The 20,230-nt window shown below is 49.4% G+C and overlaps 2 protein-coding genes across 2 annotated transcripts in view; one reads left to right on the forward strand and one right to left on the reverse strand.

Annotated features, from left to right (window-relative positions):
* The window catches only part of SLC39A11 (solute carrier family 39 member 11), a 406,238-nt gene that overhangs the window by 372,557 nt on the left and 13,451 nt on the right, over positions 1-20,230 (reverse strand). The gene's annotated exons all lie outside the window — the stretch shown is intronic.
* On the forward strand, positions 13,312-14,421 carry SSTR2 (somatostatin receptor 2; the record flags this gene model as incomplete). Its single annotated transcript, XM_081271045.1, has 1 exon — positions 13,312-14,421. The coding sequence occupies one exon, from the start codon at positions 13,312-13,314 to the stop codon at positions 14,419-14,421; it is 1,110 nt and encodes a 369-aa protein (XP_081127171.1).

Genomic DNA, 20,230 nt, shown 5'->3' on the forward strand with positions numbered 1-20,230 from the left:
TTTTGCTAAGGACTTTGAGCCTGAAGTAGGGGCTGGTGAGTTCCCTTGCCCTAGAGGACACTGTCAGAGCTTCATCTCAGGACTCAGACAACAATTCTTCTCCTTTTTTTCTCTAGTATGTTTTGTTTGTTTATTGACTGGGTGAATGGATAGGTGGATGAGTAGATGAAAGGAAAATGGAAAGTGAATGGAATAATGGATAGTGGAAGAAAGGGTATAAAGATGGATGGGTGGATGGATGAAAGGAAGGAAAATGGATAGATATAAAGATGGAAAGATGAACAGAAGAGAGGATGGATAGATGGATGGATGGATAGATGGATGGATGGATGGATGGAAGGAAGGATGAGTAGATGGAAGAAAGATGGATAGAAGAATGACAGATGGATGGAAGAATTGGTGGATGGAAGGATGGATAGAAGGAAGGAAGGGTATAAAGATGGATGGATGGGTGGATGGATGGACAAATGGAAGAAAGGAAAGATGGATGGACAAATGGAAGAAAGGAAAGACGGATGGATGTAAAGAAGGAAATATGGAAGAATGGAAGGAAGGAAGGATATGATGATGGATGAAAGGACGGAAGGATGGATGGATGGAAAGAAGGAAGGTAGGAGGGATGGATGAAGGTGTTTGTACCTGTACAAGAGGATCACACTAGGTCTAGTTTTCAGAGGCATGATCACTTCTTAGTTGCCTGTCTCATGCTTTTGGTTTGTTTATTTGGCCAATCACATCAGCACTACCCACCAAAGCGTGTATTTGCTATGTTTCAATAGTCGGACAGTCAAACAGCACTCGAAGGTGCTCATCTTAGAAAACTAAATTATGCATTCAATATCGCCATTGCCAAATTGTTTTGGAACTTGCTGTTGAAAATCCATTTCAGAGCTGACATCACAATGTTAGAACAGATTCTACTGATGCCAAGTCTTCGAGGGGCGGGGGATGGCTTTAGAATACCAGCCGTATTATAGCAGGTTGTTTAAATTTTTACATGCTGTGCATACAGAGGAAAGTCAAATAAAAATCATTTGGGTTCTATTTAACTGGGATTGCCATTGAGAGAGGCTGAACTGAGTCCTTGTGCCGTGACACATCTCACTGCCCCAGTCGCCTGCTCTGTCGGGTCCTGTTAGGATCCTACCATGCTCTTATCCGCCTCTCCTAGGAGTGAGGACACCTCCTGAGCCTCGACTGACTATTCAGAAGAGTTCAGTGACCAGGCGGGCTAGAAACAATCCAGGAATTGTCATGCTTCACGATCCCAAATAAAAGAGGCTTTCCAGGGAGGAAGAATGAGTGTCTGAAGTGGCACAGAGAAATTAGTTTTTGGCAGCAGCCACGGGGTCAGTCTGTTGAAGAGGAGATCTGGCCACAGGAGAGCAAGGTGGGAGGGGTGGCGGCAGCAGCAGGTGGGCGGGGGGGGGGGGGAGCACATGAATGACCTGAGGGCTGGGAAGCCTCCCATAGCCCCTCCCAGTCTGGCCATCTGTTCTGGGACCTCGGGCAGGCTCCCACCGTGAAGCCTGGGGACCTGCAGCCCAACCAGCAAACAAAGCCAACAGCCCATCCCCCCAAGGGAGAAGGGGGAAGCCAGCCTTGGACTCTTGGTTTTGGAAAGTGGCCAGGTCCCACTTTAGGGCCTCATCTGGGTGAACAAAGAAAACCCCCCTTGGCCTGCCACAGAAATCTGCACCAATGCCCCAGGTCTCCGCGGAGTCACCACCTATGTGGAGGAAGAACTGGTCATCCATTTCTGCCTTGCAGAAACCTTCCTAGCACTCAGAAGAAGCCTCAAGTGGGGTTTAGCTTGCAGCCCAAGGACAGGCACCAGGCTCCTGGAGGCAACGCCTCAAGACCCTTCCCAAACCCACTTGGCCAACCCTCTGCAGGGCCTGCATCTGCCCACCGTGCCTCCTCCTCTGGGCCTCTAGCAATCTCTCCTCAGCCAAGATTGCAGGGCACTGCAGCTGCCTCACTCCAGGAAGACCACCCAGATCAGGTGGGGTCCCTGAGAGTGGAGACGGTTGTGATGCCAGAGTGGGGAAAGCCACAGTCAGGGAGGGCGGGCTGCCGGTGGGGGAGAGAGAACGCCAAGCTCTGCAGCAGAGCACTGGCTTCCAAGCACCTTCGTGGTTCTGACTCTCCCAGAGCTGCGTGGCCTCCCCTAGACTGGCAGGAGGTTGGAGAGGAAAGAAAACGAAAGCTCTGGGGTGGTTTGGGAGCTCCGACCTGCAAGGCCTGGTGCAGAGCACGCAGGGACGACCTAGTGACCAGTGACTGAGCTCTGCACGCTCACCCCACCTGGGGGCCAGTTCAGGAACTGCATCCTCCTCAGATGCCGAGGATTTAAAGGCTGAAATCTCCCTGATCCCAGGGCGAGGCTTCCACTGTCTTAGTTTCTCATGGCCAGCTATGTTAAGTAGAGAATTCCAGAAATAGACAGTTCATAAGTTTCTAATGCCTCTTATTACAGCACATTGTTGTTACTGTTCTATTTTACCAACAGCTATTGTTGTTCATCTTTTACTGTGCCTCATTTATAAATTAAACTTTAGCAGGAGCATCTAGTATAGGGGAAAAGTAGCATATATAAGGCTTAGTTCTACCTGTGGCTTCAGGCACCCATGGGTTTCTTGGAACATATCCCCTGCAGACAAGGGGGGTGATCACATATCAACTGCAGTTAATAGATCAAGTTCGGCTTTTGCTTCTTGGGGATAGAAGCCCTTTGGTACAGAAATGCCTGACTTCTGAGAGAAAGAGTTGGCTGCTCCGTGCTCAGGGAGGAGATCCTGCTCAGTGTGAAGACCACCTTCCGCCAGTGTCAGGCCAGCGTCTCCAGCTGGAGAGCCCTCCTGGGGATCTGCGCCTCCCCAACGTGCTGTTAAAATGGAAACATTCCATGTCTCATTAAGGATAAGCTACCAGTGTGGCCACTAGCACAGCAAGAAAAGGATCAGGACAATGTCTGGAACTCTCCCAGAGGGGACAAGGACTTCTCACCAACGTCCCCAGCTGCTGGTGACACACAAACTTCAGGATTGAAGTCACATTTAGGAAGGGAATCCATCCAGCATGGTCCTACTGTCACTTTGGTCAGGATGAAGCCTGGCTCTGATCTCCACAGCTCTCCGCAGACAATGCCCTGAGACCCACTTGCTGGCTCCAGTCGGCTCGGGAGCTCTGACCCTCTCTCCAGCTGTGCAGTGCTTGTTCCTATGAAAGACAGTGAGCACCTGCCCCAGAGCACCCACATCCACCAGGAGATGAGGGGCATCTGCTCCCCAAAGGGGCTTTTCCTTGTGAGAAGACAAACGGCAGTCCCAAGTGCTGGTGAGCAGAGGTTCCCAGGCCCCAGGGCCACACAAGCCCTTCAGGGTGCTGCTTCTGCCCATGTGGCAGGATCCCCCGGTTGGGTGTGCAGCGTGAGTCCACAGTAGCCCTGGAGTAGAGACCCAGCTGCTTGGGGACTGACCCAGGGCAGTTCTGTCACCTCCCTCATCCAAAGTTCCTTAGCATCTAAAATAAGAAGGTTTAACTCTGGGGGTTCTCAGCTCTAGCTCACATTAAAGCTACCTGGGGATCTCTGACCATGACATGGCTCCATCTAGGACCATTATGTTGAACCGCTAAGGACAGAGTGAGGGCATCCATAGTTTTTAAAGCTCCTGGTGACTCTCCTGCGCAGCCTGGCTGAGGACCTCTGAGCTGGAGGGCCATCCCTCTGCAGGGTGCCTACACATCCCACCCTCTTGCCTGGGGAGCAGCCTGGGCCACCCCACCTTTGGGAGAGTTCCAGCGCTCTGCTTCCTGGCTCAATCTGGAAGCAAGAGGAAGAAGGGCCCGAGGAGGACTGAATGGCTGTCAGGGCCTCAGAGAATCTGAAACAATCCAGAACTCAGGGATAAAAAGATACCCTGAGATGGACGGATAACTGCACAGGGAAGAGATTGAAACACGTAAGGCTTTTCATCAGGGGAAGAAATGCACCTCCACACACATTATTAGGCTCTAGAAAAATGACAGACCCATTTTGCCAAACTGTGTCACTCTGCATACCCATCCTGCAGCCATTCCCCGCGGAGGGCAGGGTGGTTGTGGTCTTAGGCTGTGTGGTCTTAGGCATGGTACTTAACCTCTCTGTGCAGTGGATGCTTCATCCACAAAAGTATGTTAATTATGTCAAGGGTGTTTCATAGGATTGCAGTGAGGAGCAAATGAGTTAATATAAAATAACTAGTACAGTGCCCACCACAAGGAAACACTCGATAGGTATTAAAAATTGGTTCACAAGACCTCAGAAGATGGAAAGACTTCCCATGTTCACAGATAGGCAGAATTAATATGGTTAAAATGGCCATATTACTAAAAGCAATTTATAGATTCAATGCAATCGCCATCAAAATACCAATGACATTCTTCAAAGCATTAGAAAAAACAGTCCTAAAATTCATTTGGGATGTTGTGTCCGCCAAAAACTAAAAAAATAAATAAATATTAAAAAATTCTTTCTCTCTCTCTCTCTCTCTCTCTCTCTCTCTCTCTCTCTCTCTTAAAAAAAAATCATTTGGGAGAATAAAATACCCAAATTAGCCAAACCAATTTTAAGCCAAAAAAGCAATCCTGGAGGCACCATAATACCTGACCTCAAATATTCTACAGAGTTATAGTAACCAAAACTGCATGGTACTGACATAAAAACAGGCACAGAGACCAACAGGACAGAACAGAAGACATAGAGACAACCCCGCACACACACAGTCATCTGATCCTTAACAAAGCTGCCAAACGTAATTGGAGAAAGACAGGCTTTTTAACAAACAATACAGGAAAAACTGATTATCCATATGTAGAAGAATGCAGCTAGACTCTTATCTCTTACCCTGCACAAAATTCAATTCAAAATGGATCAAAGATCCTAGAATTAGAGCAGAAACTACACAACTCCTTAAAGAAAATGTAGGGTCAGCACTCCAGCCAACAACTTTCTCCATAGGAGTCCTAAAGCCCAGGAGATAACGCCAAGAGTTAATAAATGGGACAGCATCCAATTAAAAAGCTTCTGCACAACAAGGAAACAATAAAGATGGAGAAGAGAGAACCTACAGAGTGAATTTTGCTAGCTACTCTTCTGACAGAGGATTATTATCTAGAATACATAAAGAGCTCCAAAAACTTTACACTAAAAAGTCAAATAACCCAATAATAAATGGCCAAATAAACAAACAGACCCTTCTCAAAAGAAGAAATACAAATGGCCAACAAAGACTTGAAAATATATTAAACATCACCAGCAATTAGGAAGATGCAAATCAAAACGACATTGAGATTCATCTCACTCCAGTCAGAACGGCAGCCATGGAGAATACCAATAATAGTGAGGGTTGGAGAGGATGTGGAGAGAAAGGAGCTCTTTTACACTATTGGGGGACTGTAAATTGGTACAGTCACTATGGAAATAGTATGAAGGTGTTTCAGAAGACCAGCATGGAGCCACCATATGACCCAGCTGTACCACTCCTCAGGATTTATCCTACGAAATAAAGTCATCTGACCTACATACCCATGTTTATAGCAGCACAACTCACGAAAGGCACACTGAGGAACTAGCCTAGGTGTCCGTTAACGGATATAGAAGATGTGGTATATACACACAATGGAGATTTATTCAGCCATAAAGAAAGAAAAAATCATGCCATTTGCAGGAAAACGGATGGAACTTGAGAGCATTATGTAAGCGAAACAAGGCAAACTAGGAGGTCAAGGGTCCTGTGTTTTCTCTCCTATGTGGGAGCTAGAGGGGGAAAAGGAAAAGGTGGGGGGCATCTCATGAAAATCAAAGGGAGACCAGTAGAGAAAAGGGACCAAGAGGTGGGGGGGAGGCAGGAGGGGAGATGAGCCGGGGAGTGATAGTGGCCAAATTGTGTTGTTATATGGTGTGCACGTAGGAATGTGTAACAACAAATCCCATCAATATGTACAACTCCAATGCACCAATGAATAAACATGGGGAAAAATGGTTTACAGGAAAGGTTCCTAGGGCTAGATGAATTCTGAAAGACTGCGTTGAAGATCAACAGTTTTCTCTATGGCAAGACTTCTCACAGTGACAAAACTAACAATGCTGACAGTTTGTCCCACAGAGGAGGAGGGGTTAGTTGAGATAATAGCTGCACCTCATCACCCCATGTGCATAATGGTCCCTTCATTCTTCCAGGTAGTCCTAACAAGTCAGGGAGCGGCAGGCAGCCTCCCCCAGACCCATCTGCTCTCACAGAACAAACGTGCCAGGAAACACACTCTGGAAAGGTCCCAGGTTACCCCCTTGGGTGCTGGAGGAGAACTTTTACCCACTAGGCCCCATTTTTAGACAGGCATCAAGACCCACAACAGCAGAAAGGATTTTTCATGCCATCAGATACAAGGCAGTCTTGGAAAGAGAATGTGGCAGCTGACCTTTCGGTTCTGGTAAGATGCAGATGGTTTGCAGGGGACAAGGGACAGAATGGTTGAAAACAGGAACATTCCAGGGAGCCTGGAAATAGGACCATCACTCAAGAACCTCCCCTCCCTCTGAGCGTCCACCCCCTCCCCAGCACTGTGCACAGCAGGAGGTTGGTCTCTTCCCAAGGTAGAAATGCAGAGGCCCACCCCGGCATCCCAGGAAAGCAATAAAACCACGCTGACTGCTCGCTGGCATCTAACACTCCCAGCCATATCCAACTCTTCTCCTGGGCCGCTTGCTTTCCTGTAGGCTTAATTCCGATATTTACTTCCACCAAATTGATTGCAAAGCAACGATTTTCTACATTTAATTTATTAAGCAGTTAAGAGAAGCAATGACCTTCTTGGGAGTTCAGTGCCTTAGCTGAGAATCTTCTCAAGGCAAGAGTGAGATGAGCATATCTCCCTGTGTTAGAGCACTGGCCTGGCCCTTTGTCCTACCCTGTTCTTAATTTCCTGCCACCTATTGTCCCTCTGATAAGTGCTGAAAGGGGGAAAGGTGTTATTTAATTGCTTTAAAGATAGGGAACAAGCCAGAGTGGAGGTTATCTCCTCCCCAACCCCTCTATTTTTCTGACTCAAGCCTTTGTTACTTAGTTACTAACAGAGCCACAGAGGAAGGAGAGCTGGACTTCTCTTTGCCCAGAGGAGTGTGTGGGGGTGGCCAGCCAGGAGGAATCAAACAGGGAATAGGAATTTGAGGTTGCTACAGAAGACAGGGGACAGCTCAGTCACACAGCTCTCTCCAGGCATTGGCAAGTGGGGGCAGGGAAGCATCAATGATCCGGCTAAAAATCAACAATTGTTCTAGATGACACATTTTCTGTTGTTGGGGTCAATCTGTTCAGATCCCACTGGGCCAGCTGCAGGAAAGACCCACAGGGCCAGGACTTGTTCCAGGCTGTGCCTGCCCAACATAACCTATGCAGGACAGGGGAAGGGGGGCGGGAAACTTCCCAAGGAAAGTGCATGGGGGGGATTCCACGGGAGCACACAGAGGCACCCCAGTTGTCTCAAGAGGGGGTGCCTATTGAGCTGACCCTTCAGGAGCCATCTATTTTGGATGGTGGTACTTATATAAAAACCAATAACCTCCAAACCACGCATGGCCACAGGGGTCACCTCGATGGGGGGGGGGGAGGCACTTCGAGCCAGCTGTTCATTTCTTTATGGGTTGAAAATGATGTCTATTCTTTTCAAATGATACATGAATTTTCCATCAACCGTTGGAGAACTTTTACAGGATAAAAGTTAAGGAGATTTGAAGGCAGAGTGGGTACTTCCTGGCTCCCTTCGCCCCCTCTTTCCCTGGAAACCAGGGCCGGTATGGGTTTTAAGCTAGAGGTGGGAATAGGCATTATCACAACTGGGCTGCCGCCGGATGCAGTCTCTCTGAGCTCGATTCCATAGCCTCTCCCTCTTCCAGTGGACAGGGAGCAGGGACACTCCCCTCTTCTGGTGAGTTGCCTGCCCCTGCCCCTCTTGCACGCACACACAAATCTACAGACAGACTGACTCCCAGCGAGGCTGGGAGAGCAGACAGTCCCTGGCTGTTTTCCTCCAGCCCCTAGCTCCAGGATGACCAGCAGCCCAGAGACAGATGGAGACTAGAAGCCCCTGACTCCATCCTTCCAAGCAGTGAGCTGCTACTGATTCCTTTGCCATGGCTCATTCCTTTCTTCAGGGCTCATCTCACCTGCTAAATAGCTCTGGACTTTGCCTTTCATTGCTGAGCTGGAAAATAGAATGGACAGACCAAGGCAGATCCGCCCACAGAGAAGGCTAACTGGGGTTTGCTTTCTGACTTCCTATCCTCTAAACTGTACTGAGTGGTGTGTGTGTGTGTGTGTGTGTGTGTTGAGGTGTGTGTGTTGGTGTGTGTTTGTGTGTGTGTGTGTGTGTGCTTGGAGGACAGTGAGTAAAGAGAGGCTGTGGATTGATTATGACTTATTAAACTATTGGAACACGGGATGAATCATCGCAGTCAAAAAATAAATAGCTGCAACTTGATGCGACACAACTCCCACTTCTTCTTGCCCGGTCCTCTTTGCTCCCGGCACGTGAACACGTAGGAAGAGGGGCTGCCATGTCCTAAGGGCTAGGCTAAAGCAAGGGGGCTGTAGAGCTCTTGGACCTCTGAGCTGTGGAACCTGGATCATTCCATCCCACTGAGCCTCTGATGGCTCCTTGAGCTGAGCGAATCTCGGAATCCAGGTGCAGCTCCCGCAGGCGCTGAGGACGGCGTAAGGAGCTTTTTCTCTCTACCCTTTCCTGTGCATCCTATGCCCAGGGCTTGCCCATGGTAGACACCACTTTGCAAACTTGTGTGACTTAGCAAATTGCAGAGATCCCTGAGCGAGTCTGGGTCACCCGGGACGCCACGCCAGTTGCCTGGAATATTTTGGGTGATACAGAATTGATCCTATGAAACCGGAGGAAAGCAATACTTGTCCCTGCCATGAGTCTTGAAGAGACAAACCGCTTCACCCTTCACGCCCCTGCATGCGGGTCCCCTCTCCACCCCACCCCCGACCCCAACCGTACCCGCCAGCTCTGCCCGCAGCCACCCGCAGGATTCTCCACTTGTCTCACCCGGGTCCTCCTACAGGACCCGGGAGGCGGAGCGAAACTGCAGTGACGTAATCAGAGGGGGGCGTGGGGAAATGTGCCGAGGGGCTCCTGCCCAGCTGGGCCAGTCCAAGCGGCGCAGCCACCAGCGCGCGCGCGCACGCGCGCTCCCAAGGCCACCCGCCCGCAGAGCGCCAGTCCGCGGCTCGGCGCGGGCGGACAGTGGACCAGACTGGCTGTGGGACGTGAAAGGGGCAAACACCAGCCAGCTCAAGGGAGGCGGAGGGGCCGGAAGCCCTGGACGCCGAGCGCCAGCCACCCTCCAAGAGCTGCGCTCCTGGGCGCCGTGCTGGATAGGGGACAGTTACTGAGGGCTGGTGAGCCCACTTAACGGATTACCGCGAAAAAGCAAGGTAAGGTTGTGTGCGTGCCCATGTGTGCTTGTGTGTGTGTGTGTGTGTGTGTGTGACACACAGAGACACATACATGGAGATGTAGGAGCAAGAAGCGCACTTCGGCACCTGTGTGCATCAGCGCTGGTGACAGTGCGCCCATCCGCGCGACCGAGCGCAGGTTCGGGTGCAGGATTCTCTGCCCGGTGCTCGCTGGGGGTGAGTGTGGTGGAAATGAACGACAGCAGGTGTCCTGGCGTGAGTAGGGGGAGCTATCGTGTGTGCTGGAACGGACTGGTCTGGATAGCCCATGCCCGTGTGCGCCTGGCGTGTGCCTTGCAGCCCTGTCCTGGTGGTAGCTGAGATGCGGGGAACAAGTTATCTCCTAGCCACCCGCAAAAGAGCCTTGGCGCAAGAGAGCGAGGCCAGCGGGGCTCGGGTGCCACCCTGGGGCTCCTGAGGACGCATTAGAGATCCAGAGATTTGAGCCCGGGAGGGGCAGGCGATTGGAGCACTCAGCGGAGGAAAGGGGATTCTCTCCTCTTTTTCTTCCCTGGCTGGGGAAGTGGACCCGGACTTGTAGGGGGTCCAGCCCAGGCCCTCGGGGGAGACTGAAGAGAGCTAACTCTGGCATGGTCATGTCCCCAAGCCACTGTCAGGACTCCCAGCTGTCCCTGGCACCATAGCCCACCTCTGGGTTTAAAGGCTGGACATATTGGTTCTCAGTCTTCGTTGCCCTTTTGTCTCCCTAGAAATGTTAGAGAATCCTGTAGGAAACCATTGCTCCGGAGGGTCAGCGACTTGATCAGCGGAGGTTTTTTTTTTTTTTTTTTTTTTTTTTTTTTTTTTTTCCTCCAGGATCCTGGGACTCACCTCCTGAGGCCCAACCCTTTTGGTCAGCGCCCCAGGGCTTCTCCTTTGGTGCTCTAGCACTAGATGCTGGGCTGTTGTCTCTCTGCCACTGAGGTTAGCAGGCTCCCAGGGAGGTGGGAGTGACGACTAAAGGGGGCTGGGGGATGCCACAAAGATGGGCAGAGTGGGTTTTAGGATCACCACTGCAGCCAGGTCCCCATCACGAGTCTCATTTCTGGAGGTGGAATGGGCAGCCCCCCTGGACAGATGCCAGAGGCCAGTCTCACCCTCCTCTCCAACTGCTGGGTCTCAGGGGAAACCAACAACAGGGCATTTCCAGTATCTAAAAACTTTTAGGCTGGAAAAATAAAGCAGATAATCAAACTTCCTCGTATTTAATTTTAACCAAAATCCAACAGGTATTGGTGGATTGGCATTTGGAATCCACTTTTCGTGGGACAACCATGAAGCAGAAATCACTCAGATTTCCTTGTTAAAAACCTTTGCCATGATTTAAGCCATTTCTTCCCAGGAGCGTCTTCCTGGCTCCAGCCTACCATGTCCCTCACCTTCATCAAGGCTCCAACCCCATCTTGAGCTACCTTTCAAAAGTGGCTACCTTTCAAAACAGGCTTTCTCAAACTATTTCAGGGGAGGGGAACTGACCCCCGTGCAGAGGAAAGGGAGAAGTTAAGGCTAGAGGGTGGCATGAGAGGCTCCCTCTCCCCTGCTGCACCAGCAACATCTCAAAAGCTCTAGAAAGAGCTTCTTGTAGCCCCCAGGGTCTTTGGTCTTACCCTGGAATTGGAGGATGACCATTCATGGTACCCAGATGCCACCCTGGCAGGACTGATGGTTAATGTACACTCCCACTGTGGGTAATTCAGATAAGATTCTGGGTCTGTAGAATTGAGTAACTGAGGAGATGGTTGGAAACGATAGTGCAAACAATCCAAGTAAATGCAGAGATACTAAAACAGTTTCTTTATAGCTTCTGGGTTTAAGAGCCGCCAGCTGGCATTTTTACCCCGCATAGACATGAAATCCTGGGTCCCCAAAATTCTGTGCAAAAAAGATTAGCCACGAAGGCCATACCTCACTCCATGGACAGTGTGTGATTGAGGAAATTAGCATAGAAAAAATAAGAAAGGCACCTGGCAGTACAGAATGAATCAGAAATGGGCAAGGACCCTCAAGTACTGGTTGCTGGTGACATCTCCTTTAAGGTCTCTGCAGTCTCTCGGGGCATTAAGCACTCACCCATCTATCTTCAGGCACCAGGAAAAGCATCCTACTTAGAGGAAACATGCTTGCCTAGTGGGGCCAAGTGGTGCTGGGCATACTACCCCTGGCCATCTTGCTTCTTTTTGGAGTCACCTCCTGCCCTGTTCTATTGCTTCCCTCAAAACCCCAGCTCCAAAATTGTCTTATGAAGCCGCCTCTGATCCTCCAGGGAAGAAAGGCATTCCTAGGTCCCTTGTTCCTAGCTCCAAGCAGCTCACACCCTGTGTCAACCGGCTTCATTGCGTCTCCTGATAAATGATCACCTCCCAGAGGGCACCTGCCCTGTCTTTGTACCCAGCAGCCAGTGATGTTTTTTGAACAACTGTAGATAAGTCATTTCATCATGGGATCACATATTGTTCTATACCCTAAGCCAAGCCAGCAGTGCTAGAGTTATTTTTCTCAGCATGGAGGTAGTAAAGCAGGAGTCAGCTGCTTCAAACCCTAACCCAATTACCAGCCCCTCATTTGCCAGCCCACTGAGCAGCAGATGTGATGCTGTAGAAAGCGTGGAAGTCTTGGGGTCAGGAGGCCTGTGTTCAAATCCCAGCACTACCAATTATAAAAGCTAGTCGCTTCAACTCCCTAAGCCTCAGTTTCCACATCTTTAAAACAGGGACAATTATCCCCACCTCCGGCCATGGCTGGGAAGATGAAGGGGATGTGGGTGTGAATGAACCACCTCGGAGCTTGTGATTTTCTGTTCACATCAATGAAGAGACTGTATCCCTCGGCCCTCGCCTGGCTCCCATTTTTGTCCTCCATCAGGAGACTGCAGATGAAATCTGTGTGTTGTTAGCACTCTGGAGTGGCACCCAGTTCAGGGACATTAGGGAAGCATTTTCTGCTACACAAGAGAGTCAAGCATTTGGGGTCAGAGAAACAGAAATGGAAAAAGAAAAGCTAAACTGAAGCACACATTTAAAAACAAAATGAAAGCAAGCCAGACTTTTATTTTTAATATTGAAGACTATAAATTGATTCACTGTGTGGGCAGGATTCAATAAATTAGACATAATGAGATGGTGGGGGGGATAACACTTCTGAGGTTCCCGTCATGAGCCCCACATGATGCCAAGGCTCTGCGTGCCCTCCCTCATGACTCGCATGGTAAGCAACCCAGTGGAGCCCAGCAGAGGATGGCTGGGCATGAGGTCCCATGGGCTCCACAGGGAAGCCAAGGTCTGGGGGTTCCCACCCCGGGGTTGGTTTCAGGAGAGAGAGAGTCCCACGCAGCCGGCAGTCCACAGGGACTCCCTCAAGGGAAAGGGCTCTAGATGCCAGCACCAGGCCCCTCTAAGCCCGGAGGCTGGAACTCTCTGCCTTCTTGTAGCTGCACAGTCAACTCCTTAGAGGTCAAAGTATGGCAGGGAGGAAGCCACAGCACCCCCTAGAAGTGCGTCATCAAAGATGACGGCTTAGCCCTGCCCTTCCCCCACTATTGGGAAAAACCTCAAGGTCTGCGCAGGGCTGGTGGCTATGACACTGGCACAGAAAGATAACACCTTTTCCCATTTAAGAGTACATCTAAGAGGATAAGCCAGAAATGCGGAAAGCTGGCCAGGGTTTCAACAGCTGGTGACTGACTGCTGGGCCCATCTTGTTTCCTTCCAGATGTCACCATGGACCCTTGGCCTCCAGGGCTCACTGAGGGGGGAGTAAGATCGGGGGCAGGTTGGCTCTTGGCTTAGACTGAAAAGCAGCCATGGAGACGGTGTACGAGCAACTCAATGAGAGCCAGGCATGGCCGCCCTCCCCCTTTGACCTCAATGGCTCTGCAACGGCAGCGAACAACTCCAACAAGACAGAGCCGTACTACGACATGACCAGCAATGCGGTCCTCACCTTCATATACTTCGTGGTCTGCATCATCGGTCTCTGTGGCAATACTCTTGTCATTTACGTCATCCTCCGCTACGCTAAGATGAAGACCATCACCAACATCTACATCCTCAACCTGGCCATTGCCGATGAGCTCTTCATGCTGGGGCTGCCCTTCCTAGCCATGCAGGTGGCACTGGTCCACTGGCCCTTTGGCAAGGCCATCTGCCGGGTGGTCATGACTGTGGACGGCATCAACCAGTTCACCAGCATCTTCTGCTTGACGGTCATGAGCATCGATCGTTACCTGGCTGTGGTCCACCCCATCAAGTCGGCCAAGTGGAGGAGACCCCGGACAGCCAAGATGATCAACGTGGCTGTGTGGGGGGTCTCTCTGCTGGTCATCTTGCCTATCATGATCTATGCTGGGCTTCGGAGCAACCAGTGGGGGAAAAGCAGCTGCACCATCAACTGGCCAGGTGAATCTGGGGCGTGGTACACGGGGTTCATCATCTATGCATTCATCCTGGGGTTCCTGGTCCCCCTCACCATCATTTGTCTCTGCTACCTGTTCATTATCATCAAGGTGAAGTCCTCTGGCATCCGAGTAGGTTCCTCTAAGAGGAAAAAGTCTGAGAAGAAGGTCACCCGAATGGTGTCCATAGTGGTGGCCGTCTTCATCTTCTGCTGGCTCCCCTTCTACATATTCAACGTGTCCTCCGTGACCGTGGCCATCGACCCCACCCCGGCCCTCAAAGGCATGTTTGACTTTGTGGTGGTCCTCACCTACGCCAACAGCTGTGCCAACCCTATCCTCTATGCTTTCCTGTCTGACAACTTCAAGAAGAGCTTCCAGAACGTCCTCTGCTTGGTCAAGGTGAGTGGCACAGATGACGGGGAACGGAGTGACAGCAAGCAGGACAAATCCCGGCTGAATGAGACCACGGAGACTCAGAGGACCCTCCTCAACGGAGACCTCCAAACCAGTATCTAAATTGCCTGGCTAAACAAAATCCAAAACAAAACAAAACAAACTCAGCCCACGGGCAAAGGACTCCCTTCTCACCCACTCTTCCCTCCTCCCACCGGCACACCTGGCTTCTAGGATAGAGGTCCGATGGGCCTGAGCCCAAGTCACAGCACAATGAATGGATGGGCTTGTCTGGTAGATAACTAATATGTTGATTACCTCCCCTTTAAGTGAACACTCAAGTGCAGGCAGACAATTCAAAGTCTGGAGACCTATGACCTTGAGAGATGCTCAAGTTCAACAAAAAGAGAAAAAAAACAACCCTATGTGCGTGTCTGTGGACTTCCAGCCTGCTGTGTAAAGTGTGTTCTTATATTTATATTTGTATATTCCTGCTGAGTGTTTGTACAGTCATCGCTTTACACCCCTTGTGTTCAGTACAAGAGCAGCAAACTGAAGCGTGCAGAATGCCCAGGACATGAGCCACGGTATGGAACCCTAAGAAATGGACTTAGCGGGAAGCCAACAAGCTTTACGTGTCAGGGATGGCTCTCCCCGGGCCTTTCCCAGCCCAGGACAAACCTGAATGCTCTGTTCCTGTGGGTCATGTGCTTTTGTAAAATATTGTGAAAGTGAGATATTTTTGTATTCTTTCTCTTAAGAGGGCCACCCCTGTTACTTAAGCTTCCAGTCTCCCCAAACCTGCCTCTTCCCCTGGGGGTCTTCTGCATTGATTTCAAACAGCTAGGTCAAACTCAGGAGGGGGAAGGGAGAAACAGCCGAAGACCCAGGATATAAATTGTGAGTTTCCTGTTCTCAGATACAATCAGTTATTCATTTACCCGAAAGGATCGAAATGGTTGTGGTCATCAATCATCGATTTATCAACACAAAGCCTGCTTTATCATAAGATTGGGCTTTTCTTCTTCTCAATTTGCTTTATTCTTTATTAGGGAGCCACAGAGAGGGAAACAACTAGCCTAAAAGGCAAAAATTGGACTAGGGGAAACGATTTTATTTCCCCAAAATAAAAATAAATAAGAATGAAGCAAAATTATACTTTCATTAGAAACCATGAAACTGCCTCCTTTTTTTTTTTTTTTTTTAATGCCAGACATGACTTCCTAATGAAAGAAAACGGAAATGTAATTCAACAAGTCCTCAAAGCATTTCTTAAGGACTTCCCACAAGGCTGGGCATTAACAAAAATCACAATGTATACTAGAGATGTGAGGATATTGTTCATAAAACACACACACAGCCAGCATGGTGGTGCATGCTATAATCCCAGTGACTCAGAAGGCTGAGGCAGGAGGATTGCAGGTTTGAGGCCAGCCTCAGCAACTTATTGAGACCCTATCTCAAAATAGAAAATAAAGGGGGCAGGGGATGTGGCTCAGTGATTGAACGCCCCTGGGTTCAATCCCTGGTACCAAAACACACACACACACACACACACACACACACACACACACACACTCACAGCTAAACTCTATGTGTAGGGGTACGTTGGAGGAGCCCCAGCCCTCACAGGCACTGCCCTGATACCTTTTCCCCACTCCGTGTATAACTGTCAGATAGTTACTGCCCTGGACCCTCTGAGCTTCCCCAGGGACTGCTGTAGACAGGCATTTCACACCATCAGGGGTTTTTAATCCCCAAATTGTAGCTGGGCCTATGTACAAGTGATAAGAAGAAACAGTCCTCCTTCCACTGACTGGGCATCATCCCCAGAATATGAAGAAATATACACTCAGGTGTTTGCAAGATGCCACCATGTCTGGCTTTTATAGGAAAGCATCACTCTTACCATCTCGTATAGATTTTACCATATTTTAAAAAAAAAAGCTTTCCTCTCCTGGCTCCCTGATAGGGCTGGCAGCCCCGCTGTGGCTCTCCTGGAGGGCAGGCTGACTTTATTCTATGTCCTTCGCACCTCCTCGTTCCCAAAAGTACTTGTCGTGGCTTAGAAAAATATGTTCGATAAGAGTTATGATCAACAAATGAATTTGTGCAAAAATAAAAAGAGGTGCAATTATAAATAAGGTTACAAAGAAAGTCGTTGCAAAAAAAACGCCGACGCAGTGAAATCCCACACCCTTGCTAAAGGCAAAGCTCGCTGCCAGTCCAGCTCAGGGCTGGCTTCCTGGCAACACACTTAATGGAGAATGACTTTTTTTTTTTAATAAAAATAAGCAGAGGTTTGGGAGGAAACACTATAAACACAATTTTACCATTATTTTATGTCTTTGAATAAATGCTGGGTTTTTTTTTTAACAACTTACGGAAATGATGCCAAGGGAGCAAGAATTGGTAGAAATCATTTTGAAGAAAAGAGTAATTCCATAGTATCCATGTCTGTGCAAACAGAGAAACCCCGGGAGGCAGGGTCCAAAGCAGCCACCATAAACAACCTCGAAATGAAAGGCACACCCAGTCCCTGGGGGCACTCATCAACAGGAGGGTCATCCAAAAGCAAAAGGAAGGGGTCTATAAGACCCATGCTCTAATTTCATCCCAATACGTAATCAGGTCCCACTACACAGAAATGTGTTCTCTACTTTTCAAAAGACCTCTTTCAAGGATGACTTGCTCTCAGGTTTTCTCTTATCCAAAAGAGGAAATAAACCTTTTCATGTAACCGTTAACCTAATTTTAATTAAAAAATGTAATTTTAGCCTCAAATGAAAATAAACCTGCTGGATATACTGAGAGAGAATAAGAAGTAACGCAGCCCACCGATTGTGGAGTATCTGATGGCTGAGTTGTGCTAGTCACTCCTTACCTTCCTCTAGCATGGGCAGTTAAGCACTGCTTAAACCCAGTGGACTCAGAAGGACACGCTGACCCTGGGGCCTGGGCTGAATGATGTTGACTTGTGTTTCAGTAACAGGGAGGTGGGTGACAGTGGATATGGAGTTGGAACGTGGGCTTAGACAGTGGATGGTGCATGCAGGCAGAGAGGAAAACGGGGGCTGGCGGATGGGACTTCCAGAGCTGGCAGTGACCTCAAGTCCATCTGCTTATACCAATCTGACCTCCTCTTCTTGATGGAGTATGAGTTCTGCTTGCTGAAGCCCTCAGCCCCAGCTGTCCCCATGAGAGCACAGTGCTGGGGAAGCACACAGCCTGGTGGCTGGTCTGGAGAGGAAGCCAAGGGCTGCCTGGACACTGGGAGTTACAGCAGCAGGACAACAGGAACTTTGGCCTTGCTGAAGACAGGGGGCAAGAGAATCATCAAAAGGTTGGTGGAAAGCCTGGTTTGTGTATCTGAAGTGCGTGTCCTTACAGTACCACAATAGCTGCAGCCAGGGTGAGGCAGGAGGATCAGAGGTTCAAGGACAGCCTAAGAAACGTAGTCAGATCCTATCTCAAAAAATAAATAAATAAAGGGCTGGAGATGTAGCTCACTGGTAAAGTACCCAGTACTACCGAAGAATAAAGAAAAAATATCACAGTAGCTGACAAGCTCAGCATTATAAGTAACAAATCAATCATTTGTCTCATCCACATTTTTGCTAGATTCAAAAACATGGGATTTACCATCACACATTCTATCAAAGCAAACCTTTACCTAAGTGCTTGTTTGGCTTACAACGTGAGAATCTCTGGGAACCTCCTCATTGGCAGAGTTTCTCATTTTTTTTTTCCCCAGCAGCTCATCTAGAAAGTAGGGGATTGTATTCCACTCAAAGCTGGAAACTTTTGTAGCTCTCAGTTACCTGATTCAGGTAATTCGCACCACCTCATTCCCAAAGTACTTTCCGAGTGATACGCTCTCTTGTGGCTTGGAACCATTGTGCTCTTGTGCCTGTTCTTACTTTTTCTTTCTTTTAAATTAACAGACTATTTCTAGATCCATTTTAGGATTTAGAAAAGGTGGACAGAAAGTTCAGAGAGTTCAACGAATGACCTTCAACTCACATCTCACGGACAAGCTTTTACCCCCAGCCCCCAAGGCCACTCTCAAGCCCGGCCATCCCACAGCCATGTGGCTTCCTCCTCAGCAGCCACTGAGCACTGCACACCATCCAGCTGCTCCCCTGTGAATGTCTTGGGCCGTGTGTATCTGGATTGTGCTTAAAAACAGAGCTAAATATTAACCCAGACCTAACCCTGCCGACTAGAAGCATTATCGATTCTCCTAAGATCAGAAGTGAGTGTGATGTCATTAAAATGCAATGCTGTACCTGGGTCACCGGCCAGCGAACACCTGCCTCCTGTTCACAGAGATTTTAAGCATGAGAGAGCCTAGGGCACGGGCTCAGCTTCTGGGGGGTGGAGCCCAAGCAGACAGGCTCCTTGAACCATCTCTCCCTTTCCCTGTGTCACTCCGGACAGCCCAGGGGAAGAAAGGACCTCTTAGCTTGGATACTGGCACCTAGTGGGGTCGGGGGTTTGCTTCTGTTCCCATGGCTGCCAGGACTGGAAACAGAAACAAATGTCCTGGTTAGAGATCAACTGCCCTGTCCCTTAGGAAAGCCTGGTAGGGAATGGGATGCTAGGCCACTTACAGAGAAACCTGAAATGCCATCCCACAGCCATGGCCACCCCAATTATTTGGTGACAGGCACCTCCAATTGATTAAGCAGCAAAGAAGGTCCCTTTGTGGTGGAGGTCACCAAAGGGAGAAAGGGAAGCCCAGGTGAGCCTAGCCCTGGGGACTGCCAGTTTTACCAAATAAGACCGCCTTAGCACGGGACGCTGCTCCTTACAAAGAACAGATTGCAAAGTGGCCACTACGGAGCCCTGGGCGAAACTGCTGGTCTCAGGGGGCCACACACCAGGTGCCACAGGACACATTGTGCCATTCCTGGGCAGCTCTTCCCCTGCTTCAGAGGCATCCCCAGTCAGAGATGTCCAATGCTGAGCCAGCTGACACTGTCCCAAAGAGTATGATATTCTAACAAGAAACCCAGATCGTCCTCACTCAACATAACCAAGGCTTGACATTGACCAGCATCCCCTTCTCAGGAGGCAGGGGCAGTGCTCTCAGCCTCTCAGATCCTCCTCTGTGCTCCCTAGCACATGCACACACACATATACACACTCACACACACTCAAGCATGACAGCATGCACTGGCACCATGACAGAGCACAGGTATGGGATGCATGTGATGCTCATACATGTGAGGACACACTCTGTGTGTCCAGATGTTGTGTGTGCCCAGATGTGCAAAGCACCTGTGTGATACACGGGGGAGGCACATGTGTGGCAGACATGGACACACAATACACATTTTATATCACTGAGGCCAGACCTTCAAAGCAGAGATTCTCAACGGCTTTCAACAGGAAAGAACTGCAGTTTCACTAGCTCATTTGAAGTCTGGGGATCATTTTTTTCCTAGAATGATGCCACATGAGGAAAGGGACATCGTGCCAATATTTTACCCAGAGGACTCCATACCAGACCACATGCTTTGGTGACAGGTCACCTCAATTAAAAAAAAAAAAAAAGTTGGCAAAAAGGGTATAAATGGTTGACTACAATCATCCCCACTATTCGACCAGCTCAAAACATATGCACAGTTGATGGCCATGTTTTTGCAGAAAATCACTGGAAATCACTTTTGAATTGATCCTCACCAAGAACAGTACCTTAAACAGACCCTCCCCCAGCCACTCCCAAGCCTCTTCATAGGCTGAACACCAAGGGGAAGCTGGGATTCAGAGCCACCAGGGAGAGAGCAACAGTTCTCTTCCCCCACCCCCAGGACACCTCCACAACAGTCTCCCAAAAGAAGTTCTTCCTCTCTGGGCTGGGTTGTGGCTCAGTGGCGGAGCACTTGCCTAGCATGTGTGAGGCACTGGGTTCAATTCTCAGCACCAC

Source organism: Spermophilus citellus, assembly GCF_964194105.1.
Source record: "Spermophilus citellus genome assembly, chromosome: 17".
Taxonomy (NCBI): Eukaryota; Metazoa; Chordata; class Mammalia; order Rodentia; family Sciuridae; genus Spermophilus; species Spermophilus citellus.